Source organism: Symphalangus syndactylus, chromosome 11 (assembly GCF_028878055.3).
Source record: "Symphalangus syndactylus isolate Jambi chromosome 11, NHGRI_mSymSyn1-v2.1_pri, whole genome shotgun sequence".
Classification (NCBI taxonomy): Eukaryota; Metazoa; Chordata; class Mammalia; order Primates; family Hylobatidae; genus Symphalangus; species Symphalangus syndactylus.
This window is the reverse complement of record NC_072433.2, coordinates 26,905,117-26,920,341: the sequence shown is the minus strand read 5'-3', so window position 1 is coordinate 26,920,341 and position 15,225 is coordinate 26,905,117. Positions and strand designations below refer to the sequence as shown.

General features: G+C 53.6%; 1 protein-coding gene across 2 annotated transcripts; it reads left to right on the top strand.

The window, feature by feature from the left end:
• The first annotated feature begins 4,829 nt into the window (after window positions 1-4,829).
• CA7 (carbonic anhydrase 7) lies at window positions 4,830-14,743 on the top strand. Of its 2 annotated transcripts, none has more exons than XM_055299406.2 (7): window positions 4,830-5,002; window positions 7,500-7,697; window positions 11,008-11,126; window positions 11,931-12,026; window positions 12,132-12,194; window positions 13,306-13,461; window positions 13,971-14,743. In XM_055299406.2, exons 1-7 carry the CDS (start codon window positions 4,963-4,965, stop codon window positions 14,091-14,093), a joined length of 795 nt encoding a protein of 264 aa, XP_055155381.1. In that variant the 5' UTR covers window positions 4,830-4,962; the 3' UTR covers window positions 14,094-14,743. The 2 variants fall into 2 exon arrangements, with proteins under 2 accessions (XP_055155381.1, XP_063467870.1); XM_063611800.1 differs by having other exon boundaries at window positions 4,846-5,002; window positions 13,306-13,457.
• The last annotated feature ends 482 nt before the right edge of the window (window positions 14,744-15,225 follow it).

The following is a 15,225-nucleotide window of genomic DNA, read 5'->3' as shown; positions in this document are numbered from 1 at the left end:
TGCAATACCACCTTACTCCTGCAAGAATGGCCATAATTAAAAAATCAAAAAACAGTAGATGTTGGCATGGATTCGGTGAATCAGGGAACACTTCTACACTGCTGGTGGCAATGTAAACTAGTACAGCCATTATGGAAAACAGTGTGGCGATTCCTTAAATAACTAAAAGTAGAACTACTATTTGATCCAGCAATCCCACTACTGGGTATCCACCCAGAGGAAAATAAGTCATTATATGAAAAAGATACTTCCACACACATGTTTATGGCAGCACAATTCACAATTGCAAAATCGTGGAACCAACCCAAATGCCCATCAATCAACGAGTTGATAAACTGTGGTATATATATACGATGGAATACTACTCAGCCATAAAAAGAAATGAATTAACAGCATCTGCAGCGACCTAGATGAGATTGGAGACTATTATTCTAAGTGAAGTAACTCAGGAACGGAAAACCAAACATCGTATGTTCTTACTGATATGTGAGAGCTAAGCTATGAGGACGCAAAGGCATAGGAATGATACAATGGACTGTGGGGACCCGGGGGAAAGAGTGGAAGGAGGGTGAGGGATAAAAGACTACAAATATGGTGCAGTGTATACTGCTTTGGTGATGGGTGCACCAAAATCTCACAAATCACCACTGAAGAACTCACTCATGGCCCAGCGCGGTGGCTCACGCCTGTAATCCCAGCACTTTGGGAGGCTGAGGTGGGCAGATCACGAGGTCAGGAGATCGAGACCATCCTGGTCAACATGGCGAAACTCTGTCTCTACTAAAAATACAAAAATGAGCTGGGCGTGGTGGCATGTGACTGTAATACCAGCTACTTGGGAGGCTGAGGCAGGAGAATCGCTTGAATCAGGGAATCAGAGGTTGCAGTGAGCCGAGATCGTACCACTGCACTCCAGCCTGGTGAAACAGCAAGACTCCGTCTCAAAAAAAAAAAAAAATAACTCACTCATGTAACCAAATACCACCTGTACCCCAATAACTTATGGAAAAAATAAAAATAAAATTAAAAAAGAAAACCTTGGCAGGATGGTCACTAAAATGTTAACAGTGGTGAACCTTGAGTAGTGACATGACCAGTGATTTTAATTTTCTGCTATATGCTTTTCTGACTTCCAAATTTTCTACAATAGATGTCACTACTATAATTAGAAAAGAAATATTTGGGACTTTAAATGTACCTAACAAGGCCGGGCATAGTGGCTCACACCTGTAATCCTAGCACTTTGGGAGACTGAGGTGGGAGGATCCCTTAAGGCCAGGAGTTTGAGACCAGCCTGGGCAACATAGTGAGACCCCTGTCTCTATATAATCTTTAAAAAAAAGAAAAAAGGAAAAAATAAGCCGGGCGCGGTGGCGGGCGCCTGTAGTCCCAGCTACTCGGAGAGGCTGAGGCAGGAGAATGGCGTGAACCCGGGAGGCGGAGCTTGCAGTGAGCCGAGACTGCGCCACTGCACTCCAGCCTGGGCGACAGAGCAAGACTCCGTCTCAAAAAAAAAAAAAAAAAAAAAGAAAAAAAGAAAAAAGGAAGTGAAAGTTGGAGGCCAAGGTCTTTTGATGAATGAGGCTTGGCTGTATAGGCTGCTCATGCCCTCCTCCCCCAGGCCTCCATCACAGCCCTCACATCCCCCATTTTCCCCTCCCATATAAATAGCAAAAACCAGGAGCCACTGACACCAGTGAGACCAAAGAGAAAACTCTCAAGCAGAGAGATCAACTCAGCTTTAAAAACAGCATGTAATTGAGACTGGAGGCGCCTGAATGGAGGCACACGCTCCCCCAAGTTGACCTGAGTGGGTTGCTGGGGCAACTGGCGCTTCACCTTAGAAGGGCAGTCTCCAGTGGCTCCTCTCACCTTCCTGAGTTCCCAGTACCCAGAGAAAATGCTGAAGACAGGCTGCAGGAAGGAAAGAACTGGATCAACTTTTATTTGGTTGTTAAAGAGGTAATACATGCTTTAATTCATTCAAGAGATACAAAGGAGTACCAGTAAAGAGTGTCCTTCCCATGCTATACCACACCCTTCCACAACCTTCCACAAGCTTCCGGCGTCCCGTCTCCTCCCTGTAGGTAAACACTTTCCCTAGCTTCTCCTAAGTCCTTTCAGGGAGGACTTGCGTATACACACAAATGAGAGTCAAATTTAAAATCCACTTCCTCCCTTTCCAGTGATTTTGGACAATATTGAATGAGGGACCCAGCAGCCCTGGGTTTTCATCTTTGTTCAGTCACTCACTGTGCATCTTCGAGCCCATCACTCATCCTCTCTTGAGCCTTGCTTTTCTCATCTGTAAAATGGGGTAAAAATCTCCCCAGGGTTACTATGTAGATGAAGTTGGATGCAAAACTATATGAAGAATTCCAATTGTATCTTTTTTTTTTTTTTTTTTTTTGACACAGAATCTCACTCTGTAGCCCAAGCTAGAGTGCGGTGGTGCAATCTTGGCTCACTGCAACCTCCACCTCGTGGACTCAAGCAATTCTCATGCCTCAGCCTCCTGAGTAGCTGGGACTACAGGCACCTGCCACCATGCCTGGCTAATTTTTTGTATTTTAGTGGAGACGGGGTGTCACCATGTTACCCAGGATGGTCTTCAACTTCTGAGCTCAGGTAATCCTCCCGCCTTGGCCTCCCAAAGTGCTGGGATTACAGGCATGAGCTACTGTGCCCGGCCCAATTGTATCTTTTAAGAACTACAAATAAATATGAAAAAGACCTGAGTCCCTCTGAAGAGGAAATGGGTCAATGGAGTTCGGGCTATCCCCAGAGCTCTCTCCCAGGTAAAGGGTGTTGGCAGCTCTCCCAGGTAAAGGGTGGCTGGCTTCTCTGGGAGACAGAAGGTCCAGGCCTCACCCAGAAGCATGCCTTTGTCTTCTTGATCTGTAGATGCCATTTCTGGCTTGGAGACCTGGGGCCTTGACAGTGCTGGATTCTCTGTCACATCTGGTCTTGGGGGCTACTTATCTCTGTCATAAGTCCCCTGCCCCACCCTAGGGTCATATTGATATTAAGGATCCCTTCCTGCTCCTGGATCAGAGAGGGGCATCTTTGCAGGCCTGGGCAGTCACTGACATTGGCCCACCCAACCAGTTGTCAATTAATCTCCATAGCTCTACCTGAGGATCTGGGGTTCAGGACCTGGGAGAGGGAAACTGAGACAGACACAGAGATGTAGGGGAGCCAGGCAGACAAGATGGCAGATTCCTGCACAAGGTCAGCCAAGAGCAGGGCCTGAAAGAGGCTGGCCAGCAGACATTATACTAGTGGCTGTTCAACTCCTGCTGAGTACAGGACCCTGGGTGGGATCATTTGTCTGTCCTTCCATCCATCCATCTGTTTATCTTTCCAAAACTGCCTGCTGAGGACTAGCCAGAGACAAGCCCTATCCCTGGCACAAGGCCACATGCTAAGATGAATCAGATTGGGCCGGCTGGAGCCAGTGGGTGGAAGACAGAGGACGCACCAGGTGGAGGGCACAACAAGGACCAGGGCTTGTGGGTGGGAAAATGCTGGGCCAAGGCAGGCACTGGGGTTGAGTGCAGGGTGGAGGGTCTGAGCTCCCAGGGGGTGTACTGAAGGTTATGGGAGGTCAGGAGAGGAGGGACAAACAGCAGGCTGTGGAGGGACAAGCAGAGTCCCTGAAGAAAGGAGGAAGCAGCAGACAAAATAACAGGCAGGGTGGAAGTCAGAGCCTCAGACTTAGCTCCATGGGGAAGCCACCTGGTGTCTGCCTGTCTTCAGGCCCATTGGTTGATGCCACTCCTTCTCACTCCTCCTTGGGGGATCTGGTTCCACCTGAGCCAAGGGTTCAGATTGCCAGTCCTGTCCCTGCATCTACCCCAGGGTTCCCGGACCCCCACACTCACAGCACATTCTTGTACCCAGCACCAAGGAGAAATGGTAAAGACCCCCAGTGTCAGGCCAGGAGTGGTGGCTCACTCCTGTAATCCCAACACTTTGGGAGGCCAAGGCGGGTGGATTACTTGAGGCCAGAAGTTCGAGATCAGCCTAGGCAACATGGTGAAACCCCCATCTCTACAAAAAATACAAAAATTAGCTGGGTGAGGTGGCCCACACCTGTAATCCCAGCTACTTGGAAGGCTGAAGCAGAAGAATCACTTGAATCAAGGAGGTGGAGGTTGCAGTGAGCTGAGATAGCACCAGCCTGGGTGACAGAGCAAGACTCTGTCTAAAAACAAACAAGCAAAGAAACAAGCAAACAAAAAATCCCACAAAACCCCCAGTGTCTGGAGTAAGAACCCCAGCTAATGAACCCCTTACCCCCTGGCTAGATGACCTTGGGCAAGTCACTTCACTTCTCTGGACCTCACTCCCCTCCTCTGTCAGGTAGGGCTAATAGAAGCACCCAACCTTGTAGGGTAACAGAGAGGGTTATACTGTAGGAAGGACCCAAAGCTTGGCCCAGCACCTGCAACAGCCTCTGGCAAATAGTGGAAGCTCCAATTCTGGACACTTGGTGGTCAGTGTAGTTTGCAGTTTAAAGGGGACTTTCCAACCCCGAAGGATTCAGGACCCAGAGCTCAGGTCCCTGGTGGTGGCATTTGCAGGTCTGGGGCAAGCCTAGGGAAGGGACGCCATGTGCGGCACGGGCATCTAGTGTCCCAGAGTCCGCACAGGTTGCTGGGGGAAAAAGAGGGAGAGTCGCCCAGTCAGGGCAGGGGTGGGAGTTGGGGGGAGAGGGTTACTTCCTCCTGCCCTGAATCTCTGCTCGGGGTTCAACTGGCTTGCCGGCGGGCGAGGGCGGGGCAGGCCGGCCTCTCTGGCCCTGCTGGGGGGTGGGGGGCGGGTCCCCCGAGAACTGCTCCTCCCGCCAGCCGCTGCTTTAAGAGGCTGCTCCGCGGTAGCGAGCGGGGCCGGAGCCGCAGCCCGAACGAGCGGACCGAGCCGACCGGGCAGGTGCACGGCTGCGGGGACGGCAGCGGCATGACCGGCCACCACGGCTGGGGCTACGGCCAGGACGACGGTAGGCGCAGACCTCCCCCACCGCCCCTGGCTCGGACCCCCGACCCAACTGCATTCGCCCCAACCCTCTTGCCCAGCTGGTTTCCCAGACCGGCAAGCTCCCACCCTCCAGGCTGGGCCGGGACCCCTCTTCCCATCCCGCCCCCCGAACTTGGCCCTAGCCTTGGTCCCCCGCGCCAGACGCAAAGTCCGCGCTGCGCCCCGGGTGGCCCCGCCGCCAGCAAGCGACCCGGCGGCTGTGTCCTGCCGCCTCCTCCGCGAAGCCCCTGATTGCCCAGCCCGCTCAGACCCAGGCCCTGACTCTCATTCACTCGCCCCGGGCGTGCGCAGCGCGTGGGGGTGGCTCAGGGCAGCAGGGGGGGCGGGCGCCGCGGAGCGCTGTGCGCGGGTGTCTGCGGGGAGCGCGCACGGCAAGTGAGCGGGGACCTCGGGGGATCGGGGCTCCGCGTGGCAAGGGCGCAGTGTCCCCCGGAGAGAATTTCCCCGCAGAAGTGGCCGAGCTGCCTTCTCGGCTGGTACTTGAGGGAAGGGGGCACTTGGGGGCGCAAGCATGTGTTTGGGTGTCTACACGGAGCAGGGTGTTTGCGCACGTCCGGGTGTGAGTCGTGGGAGCTCGTGGCCCACACCAGCCTCCTAGGCTGACGCGGAAGAGAGCTTCATGCTGCCTCAGTTTCCTTAGGACTCAGAGAAAGGGAGAAGAGGCGAAGGTGAGAGCCAGATGGCTGGAGTGTGGGTCTGGGGCAGTCAATTCCCTTTGGGGCCATTTCTTACCAAGCAGGGGTGGGGGTGTGGGGTAAGGGGTTCCTTATTCCCCTGGGGAACCAGTGCAAGACAGGTAGGGTGCGGAGAAGAAAAAGTAATGGTGGGAGGAACATCCCCCAGCCCCACTCCTCTGCGGAGAGGCAGTCACTTTGTGAGGTTGGGTGGGGGACTACAGTCTGGGAAGCCAGAAAGTTGCAGTAGACCAGAGGGAGGGTGCTGTGGAGTCTTTGGCTCCCTCTGGGGCCCAAGAACAAAGGAGTATATTTTGGAAGAGAACCCCCAGATCTGGGTATGCAAGAGCTGGAAAGAGACATTCAGAAAAAGATGATATAGACAAGCAGAGAGGGAGAGACAGGCAGACATGGGGCAGATGGACAGGACACATAGAGATCATCTTCTCCCAGCACCTGCTCTGAGCCACCTTTTGGGTGCTTCCCCCAGAGCCAGAGTCCCTTTCCTCCAGCCCTTCTTGCTAGTCATGCCCACCAGCTCTGAGCACCCAGTGTCCTGTGTAGCCTGCTCCATGGGCCTGCTCCCCCCAGGCAGCCACCCCATCACCCAGGCAGAGCTGGATTGTCCAGTCGAGGAAGGGAAGGACAGAGGACAGAGGTGCCGGCATGCGGCAGTGTTCACAAGGCTTCAAAAATAACCCAGAGGGGCCGGGCCACGATTCTGAGTCATCCATTGGGGACACGGCTCTGTCGGCACCTGCTGCTGTTTTCTCAGGAAAACTTAAGAAGCCAAAAAGGGGGAGAAGCACCAGCCGGCAGTAGCTCTAAAAATAGGCTGCATCTCAGGATGTTCCCCAGGGAGATGCTGAGCCTCTCGGCTGCAGATGGATCCTCTGGGAGGCAGGTGGTGGGCGCCTGTGGGTGTGTATGCAGGTGTGTGTGTGTGTGTGTGTGTGTGCATGGGCATGTGTTTTGCTGTGGTCCTTTATGCAAACTTGGGTCTCCAACAGAGGGGTTTGTGTGTGAGTGAGCATATGCGTGTGTCAGATGTAGTCTGCAGGGCTGTGTGTGTGTTTGTACACATGAATGTTCTGGGCCTGGCTGCTCTGTGTGCACAATGGAAGATCATAGAAAGATTAATGTGTTCATAGGAAGATCTCTATAGACTTGCAGGCACACACGTGGGGTGGGCAGCTGGGGGCAGCGCATGCACATGCGGTATTTATATTAGTACATATGCATGCACACATGTGTAAGTGGCCCTCAGTTCCCTCATCTGTGAAATGGGGATCTTGCTGGTTTCTATTTCACAAGGTGGTTGTGAGAGGCAAATACATGTCACAGAGTCAAAGCTAGGTTGATGTGAGTTTTTCTTGTTATTTATCACAAACACCAACACCAAATTGCCCAAGGCGCAGAAAGAGGTGAGATACTGATGGGGTCAGGTCAGAGACTTCAGATGTCTGGAGGTCTCCCTGTTGGGAAGACTTACTACTCTGAGCCACCCCTGAGCCTGTAGCTGTTATGTTCCCTTCCATACAGTACCTCTCTGGGCCCCCTGTCAGCGCTGGAAGGTGAGTTTTAGTGAGACCATTTCACAGACAAAGAAATGGAGGCTGAAAGGGGAAACGGCAAAGCTGGGATTGGAACTCCAAGCCGTGCAGCTCCAATGCAGGGGCTCACCTCTGAAAGGATGCTGAAGAGACCATTCCCTTATGGGTGTCCTCGGCCTGAAGCCCAAAGATCCTGACTGGCCTGAGTCCTTGCCCTCCTTCCCACCTGCAGGCCCCTCGCATTGGCACAAGCTGTATCCCATTGCCCAGGGAGATCGCCAATCACCCATCAATATCATCTCCAGCCAGGCTGTATACTCTCCCAGCCTGCAACCACTGGAGCTTTCCTATGAGGCCTGCATGTCCCTCAGCATCACCAACAATGGCCACTCTGTCCAGGTAGACTTCAATGACAGCGATGACCGAACCGGTAAGTGGTCCCTGCCAAAGCCTGGCACCTGGCCCCTGGCCCCTTAGGGTCCTAACCTTGTGTTGGGCAGTCTTAGGAAGCATGCTATGGTGGGGAAGAAAGGTTCCTCCTCTCACCAGCTGTGAAGCCTTGGGCTGATCTTCAGTCTCCTTATGCATAAAGTGGGAGCAATAAGACCTACCCTCTTAGGTCATAGAGGGGAAAAATGAAAAAACCAAGTAAGGTCGATAGAGCTGGCATACAGCAGATGCTCAGGAAATGCTGATTTCTTTCCTTCCCTTCCTTCCCTTCCTTGTGGTGCTACACATCAGGTCTGTTTTCACTCTCTGCCCCATCACTGACCTGCCAAGCCCTCCTCCCTGTGTGATCTGGCCAAGCCTAGCAGGGAGAGAGAAGGAAGCTAAAATTTATGTGCGCCAAACCCCTTGCTAAAGTCACAAACCGCTCATTTATTCTTCTCAATAACCCATCTCTCAGATGGGCAAATAGAGGCTTGATGAGCTGGGGAGGGCCAGAAGCAGCCTGGTACAGCCTGAAGTTCTCTCTGTCTCTCCAGTTTACCTACGACTTCAAGGTCCAACCATCTTGGGCCAGTAAGACGCCAGTGGGAATTCGTGGCAGCTCCTTCCAAGGCCTCTTTGCCCTGGGATTAGAGTCCAGGGTCTTTCATGATAAATTCCTAGGCAAAGGCCTCAGGAGTGCTGTTCAATCAAGGGATTTTCGTCCTTATGACGGGGCCTTATGACTGGGTAGAGTGGTGGAATGGGGCGAGGAAGAAACCTGCTAGAGTTTCTTGTGTAAGGAAGTATGAATAGCTGGTTCCTTCCTCCTCCTTCTCCCCTCCCCACAAATACAATAAAAGCCCTCAAAGGAACTTAAGTTTCAAATGGAAAATTAAAAGGCAAAGAGGATGAAGGAAGCCAGACCTTTCACGAGAAGCATGATCTTACTTAGTTCTGAGTTCCCTGGTAGGCTAGGAAAGAACAGAAAGAGGATTGGTTATAGTTCTTGCTGCGAAAGAAAGGGAGTCTAGCAGATCCTCAGGAGAGACACAAAGCATTTATTTCCTGGTACTGAATTCTAAGAAAAGCCTCTTACTCAGAGCTTTGGGGAGGGGGCATGGGGCTCTAGCTGACCCTAGATGATAGTTTGGCAAGGAACAGTTTTCATATAACTGTCCCTTCTAATAGCCTTCAGAGGGCACTGGGGGCTCAACTAAGAAATCAGTAGCTCAATGATGGCCACTGGGGTGGGAGAAGACACAGGGGGACATGCCTTTGGATCACTGATCTGGGGTGTTGCCTTCAGGCCTGGCTGGGGCTTCCTCCCCCACCCAGAATGCCCAGGCCTGAGGGCACAGAAAGCCAGTGAAAAGAGGAATGAGACGGTGCCACTCACCCACTGTGGGTTACTCAGGAGGTCAGATGGGTTGATACCAGCAGAGTGCCAAACACACATTGAGTGCCCCGTGAATGGCAGCACATTCTGTGTGTGAACTGGCGGAGGAGGCTAAGGGGTCCAAGGTCAAGGGATGTTAGGGAGGAAGCTCCCTCTCCAGGAGTCCACACAATGGGGTCCCAGGTGAGGCATGCTTGGAGGGTGGTGTCTGCAGACCTATCCAATTGCTCAGCCTGCAGGCTCAGCTGCTCCTGCTTCCAGGGATGGGGCAGCCTGATTGGGGCCCCGCCCGCAGCTACTACTCCCAGACTCCTAGCCAGTGCCCAGGTCTTGCCTCTTTGATAAGACCAGGCAAGAAAGAGGGACTTCTGGACTGTCCTGTCCTCCTGCCTGAGGAGGCCACAGGGCCAAAGCCCTACCCTGGTCACCCATCATGGAAGGGACTAGTGGAACTCTGAGCCTGGGGTGTTATCTGATCCAGGAGCTCACATTCAAGCCTAGCTGGGGCTCCCTCCACCTCCAGATCCCTTTCAGCTGGAAATTCTATCAGTCCCAGGAGGCCTTGTGCATGGCCCCAGCTCACCGGGTATCAAGGCAAGAAAGTCACAAAACCAGCACAAGTGGGGCCCTCAGAAGAGGCCATTTCTGGGGGAGATGGCACTGGAGGCATCTGGGCCTGTCCAGGAAGGTAGAGACCCCCAGGAGCTACCCTCCTCTTCTGGAAAAGCACAAAGTTTAAAGAAGTTTCCAGGTTCTAGGGAGGCAGTGTTGCCTGGTGATTAGTGGCTTGGACTTTGGACATAAGAGATACTAGTTCATACCCTAGTTCAGTGGCTTGCTGTGTGACCTTGAGCAAATGCCTTGTCGTCACTGTGCCTCAGCTTCTCCCTTTATAGAATATGGATAATAATAAGTTCTGTCCCCCATGGGCTACTATGCAGACTAAACAAAATAGTCTCTTCAACCTAGCCCTGGATCAAGGTTTCAGACATGGGAGGCCTAATTGTTAGTGGTAATGGGGGTCCTGGGAGGCAGGGTCCCACCCTCTGTGGGAAATCGGGCAGGAGTGGGGAGGACAGCTAGAGAGCTGTCCTCCCTCAGTCCCAGACCCCTCTGCCACCTGCCGGCTGTCAGGATTTCTGCCCTGGCCCAGCTCAAGGGACAGGGGTCTAGGGGGCAGTGGGGACCAACCCAAGCCCAGTCAGCCCAGTGAATTTTCCAAATGAAAAATGTATCCCACATTTTGGAAGGCCGAGGTGGGCAGATCACCTAAGGTCGGGAGTTCGAGGCCAGCCTGGCCAACATGGTGAAACTCCTTTTCTACTAAAAATACAAAAAATTAGCCGGATGTGGTGGCAGGTGCCTGTAATCCCAGCTACTTGGGAGGCTGAGGCAGGAGAAATGCTTGAACCTGGGAGGCAGAGGTTGCAGTGAGCCGAGATTGTGCCACCACTGTACTCCAGCCTCAGCCTCAGTGACAGAGTGAGACTCCATCTCAAAAAAAAAAAAAAAAAAAAAAGGAAAAATGTATCTCAGCTGGCACAGTGGCTCGTGCCTGTAATCCCAGCATTTTGGAAGGCCAAGGCAGGAGGATTGCTTGAGCCCATTAGTTCAAGACCAGCCTGACCAACATAGAGACCCGATCTCTACAAAAAATAAACAAATTAGCTGGGTGTGGTGCCACATGCCTATAGTCCCAGCTACTCAGGAGGCCAAGGCAGGAGGATGGCTTGAGGCCAGGAGGTTGAGGCTATAATAAGCCATGTTTGTACCATGGCAGTCCAGCCTGGTTGACAGAGCAAGACCTTGACTCAAAAAAAAAAAGTCCCTTTCCTGGGCTGCTGCCCTGGTCCTGGCACTGGGCTGTTGGTCCTCTCCTACTCATTGCCACTCGCCCCACTTCTACCCACAGTGGTGACTGGGGGCCCCCTGGAAGGGCCCTACCGCCTCAAGCAGTTTCACTTCCACTGGGGCAAGAAGCACGATGTGGGTTCTGAGCACACGGTGGACGGCAAGTCCTTCCCCAGCGAGGTACGGGCCCTCCTCCACTTGAATCCCTCTGCTACATGTGAAAGAACGCAGGCCTGGGTAGTCAGGGGCTTGAGGATGCCTGGGGTGGGGCCTTGGAGAGGGGGAAGAGGAGCACCCAGGGCCTTTGGGAGAGATACTTTCTACCCACCCCCAGCACAGGGTCTTCCATCTGACCCTGCCCACTGCTGTCCTTCCTGGTCTGTATGTCCTGGAGTTTTCTGAAGGGCTACCCAGTCCCACTGCAGCCTTGCTGACAGCCCTTCAAGGGTTGGGCCTAGTATTCAAGGCTGTGCATGAACTGATCTTGCCTGGCCTCATCTTTCCCCTCACCTCTTCATACACTGAGCTGCATGTGATGAATCCCCTGTCCACACCTGGCTCCTTCATACCACCAAGCTTTGCCTGTGCTGTTCTCTCTGCCTGGAATGCCTTTCCCCAAGGCTTCCCTCTGATAACCGCCTGCTTATTCTCTGGACTCAGCTGTAGGCACCACCTCCTCAAGGAGGTGTCACGCTGGATGTTCATGATCGATTTCACAGCTCATTCCCTGCAAGGCAGGGCCTGGGCCAGATTCCTCTTTGGGTCCCCTGGAGCTCAGAAAAGAATTGGGCCCACAGTTGGGTGGATGCTACCTGTGACCCTCTGGGGCTCCCCTGGACCCCCCCAGCATCCTAATCCTTGGAGACTTGACAGCTTCCCCTTCCTGCAAAGAGGCCAGGAGTCTGGTGGGAGTGAGGGGAGCCTGGCTCAGAGTTCCCATTGCCCCTGGGAGGCACGAAGCATTGGCCTGTTGTTGCCCCATAGCTGCATCTGGTTCACTGGAATGCCAAGAAGTACAGCACTTTTGGGGAGGCGGCCTCAGCGCCTGATGGCCTGGCTGTGGTTGGTGTTTTCTTGGAGGTGAGTGGTGGTTTGCTGGGGCCAGGAGGGGCATGGGAGGCCTGGCACTGCCCCTAGGTCTGGAACACAGTGGTTGCTGGGCTCACACTGCCCTCTCCCTGACAGACAGGAGATGAGCACCCCAGCATGAATCGTCTGACAGATGCGCTCTACATGGTCCGGTTCAAGGTAAAGTCCATGCCCCTGACCCGAGCAGCCCGATGGGGAGAGAGGAAGAGGCTAGCTCACAAGTTGGGCCCGTCCACTCCTTCATTCTGGGAATAAACCCTTGCTGAGACCAAGGAGGAGGGTCAGCATCAGCAGGGCCCTGCACGTGATTCCTCATCGGCGTCATCAGCCCCCTTGGGTGCCCAGTATGAAGCCTGGCTAGGTATAGAATTGATAAGATGCTTGTCACATTAATGGCAGTCTAATAGGCAATGTCATTGAGGGCAGCTGAAGGCAAGGGAGGGAAGATCATGGCCAAATACCTCCAGGAGCCACAGCTTTTACATACAAGCAAACGGATGGAGAGGGCCTGGCTCAGGCTGGAAGATGGCATCTGGGATCACAGACATTTGCCCACAATTTGCATCAATGGGCATAGGGAGGCCTAAATCCTGCTGATAGAAATGGGTGGAGAATGCTGGGCATGGTGGCTCATGCCTGTAATCCCAGCACTTTGGGAGGCCAAGGCAGTCGGATCAGTTGAGGTCAGGAGTTCAAGACCAGCCTGGCTAACATGGTGAAACCCTGTCTCTACTAAACATACAAAAATTAGCCGGGTATGGTGGTGCATGCCTACAGTCTCAGCTACTCGGGAGGCTGAGAGAGGAGAATTGCTTGAACCAAAGAGGCAGAGGTTGCAGTGAGCCGAGATTGTGCCACTGCACTCCAGCCTGGGCGACAGAGTGAGACTCCGCCTCAAAAAAAAAAGAAAAAGAAAGAAAGAAAGAGAGAGAGGAAGGAAGGAAGAAAGGAAGGAAGGAGAGAGAAAGAAAGGAAGGAAGGAAGGAGAGAGGAAGGAAGGAAGGAGAGAGGGAGGAAGGAAGGAAGGAAGGAAGGAAGGAAGGAAGGAAGGAAGGAAGGAAGGAAGGGAAAGAAAGGAAGGAAGGAAGGGAAAGAAAGGAAGGAAGGAAGGGAAAGGAAGGAAGGAAGGGAAAGGAAGGAAGGAAGGAAGAAAGAGAAAGCAAGCAAGCAAGAAAGAAAGAAAGAAAAGAAAGAAATGGGTGGAGAAGTTGCTGGTTTGGTCCCAGTGGGAGGTCTGTGCTGATTCCTGGGTTCCCCCACCTTGCTCCAGGGCACCAAAGCCCAGTTCAGCTGCTTCAACCCCAAGTGCCTCCTGCCTGCCAGCCGGCACTACTGGACCTACCCGGGCTCTCTGACGACTCCCCCGCTCAGTGAGAGTGTCACCTGGATTGTGCTCCGGGAGCCCATCTGCATCTCTGAAAGGCAGGTGAGTCCTCTCAGAGGACCAGATGGAGGGACATGGCACTCAGGGCTCACCCCAGGCAATGTGACTCTCCAACTAGCACCCCACAGCCTGTGATCCCACCTTCAAGGTTCCTCCCCATTTTTTACTAGTAAATGTATAGATTCTTGGTTGGGAGTTAGCTTGATTGTTAATCACCAGAACCTAGACACTGGCTGGGAGGGGGGGATACCTGGATCCTGGGACCCACACCCCCACTACTGTGTTGGAATCTGAATGCTACATTTGCTGATAAGTCTTAGCTAGATGGGCTTGGAACTAGAACTAGGTAAAGCAGAGCCCAGGCCCTTTAGTGAGTAAATAAATGAGGGTCCCACAGAGAAGAATGAGTGGGGAAGAGTAGGGACAGACCCTAAGGGAAGGAGGAGGGAGTGGTAGAGCTGGCTGGGCAGGTATGCCAGATGATGCATCTGGGGTCATAGGGGACCACAGCACCCCCAATCTGCCCTGAGCATCCCTTCTGCTTCCTCAAGATGGGGAAGTTCCGGAGCCTGCTTTTTACCTCGGAGGACGATGAGAGGATCCACATGGTGAACAACTTCCGGCCACCACAGCCACTGAAGGGCCGCGTGGTGAAGGCCTCCTTCCGGGCCTGAGCTGCCCACCTGCCTAGCCGGCCACTAGGGCACCATCTTCCCAAGGGCTTCCATGTCAGCAGACACCAAACCATCTGAGGCTCCCTCCCTGGGGGGTGCTGGGGACCCTCCTTCAGCCAGTTTGCTCCTTGGTCGCCCTGGAGGCTTCTGGATGGGACCCTTGAGTCTGGGGCACCCATCAGCTGCCCTGGGGACAGGAAGGACAGGAGCTAAGCAGGGTCCAAGCCTGGGGCTGCCTCTGCTTTCCAAGACCCAAAGACCCCTGGGAACCTCCTCTGGTCTTCCCCACTGGCAGTGGCAGCAGCCCCACCCCGAGCACACACTGTGATGGAGGAGACCGAGCTCCCTGGGGCGGGCAGCTGACACTACCAGAGAGACTCAAGCAATAATTAGAGGTGGGCAGAGCTGCCCTCTCGGCATTACCTCTTCTGCAGGCTCTGCCATGCACGCACCTCACTGCCAGGCCATTAAAATCAGCACTCAGCATGCTGGAGGTGACGTGGCCTTCTCCCTCCAGCCACCTGCTGCCACGGGCAGGCCCTGGCTATAGCTTATACAGTATCTCCCCTCGTGCCCACCCAGTCACCAAAGCCACCTACATGACAATCCATCCCTGTTGAATTAATAAATTCATGTATCCATGCAACAAATACCAATTGAGTGCTTGTGCTGTCTCTAGTACCGTCCTAGGCTTTGGGGAGCAATGGTGGTGAGTTAAGCACTACGTGTTGGGAGGGATATGGTGGTGAGCAGGTGAGGGTTACACAAAGGGCAGGGAAGGGGCTATGGGAGCAGAGGAGGGGGGAGACCATCTCACTCAGCAGAAATGAAATTCTGGTCAGGCGTGGTGGCTCACGCCTACAGTCCCAGCACTTTGGGAGGCCAAAGCAGGTGGATCACTTGAGCTCAGGAGTTCGAGACCAGCCTGGCCAACATGCTGAAACCCCGTCTCTACTAAAAATACGAAAATTAGCTGGGCGATAGTGGTGTGCACCTGTAATCCCAGCTGCTCAGGAGGCTGGGGCAGGAGAATCGCTTGAACCCAGGAGGCAGAGGTTGCAGGTTGCAGTGAGCTGAGGTCGCACCACGGTACCCCAGGCTGGGCGACAGAGCGAGGCCCTCTCAAACAGAA

Bases quoted from the DNA above. Each gene is read 5' to 3' on its own strand.
- CA7 (XM_055299406.2), top strand. From the start codon at position 4,963: ATGACCGGCCACCACGGCTGGGGCTACGGCCAGGACGACG. The intron at 12,195-13,305 runs GTAAAGTCCATG...ACCTTGCTCCAG, and splicing joins TCTACATGGTCCGGTTCAAG to GGCACCAAAGCCCAGTTCAG. The intron at 13,462-13,970 runs GTGAGTCCTCTC...TGCTTCCTCAAG, and splicing joins TCTGCATCTCTGAAAGGCAG to ATGGGGAAGTTCCGGAGCCT.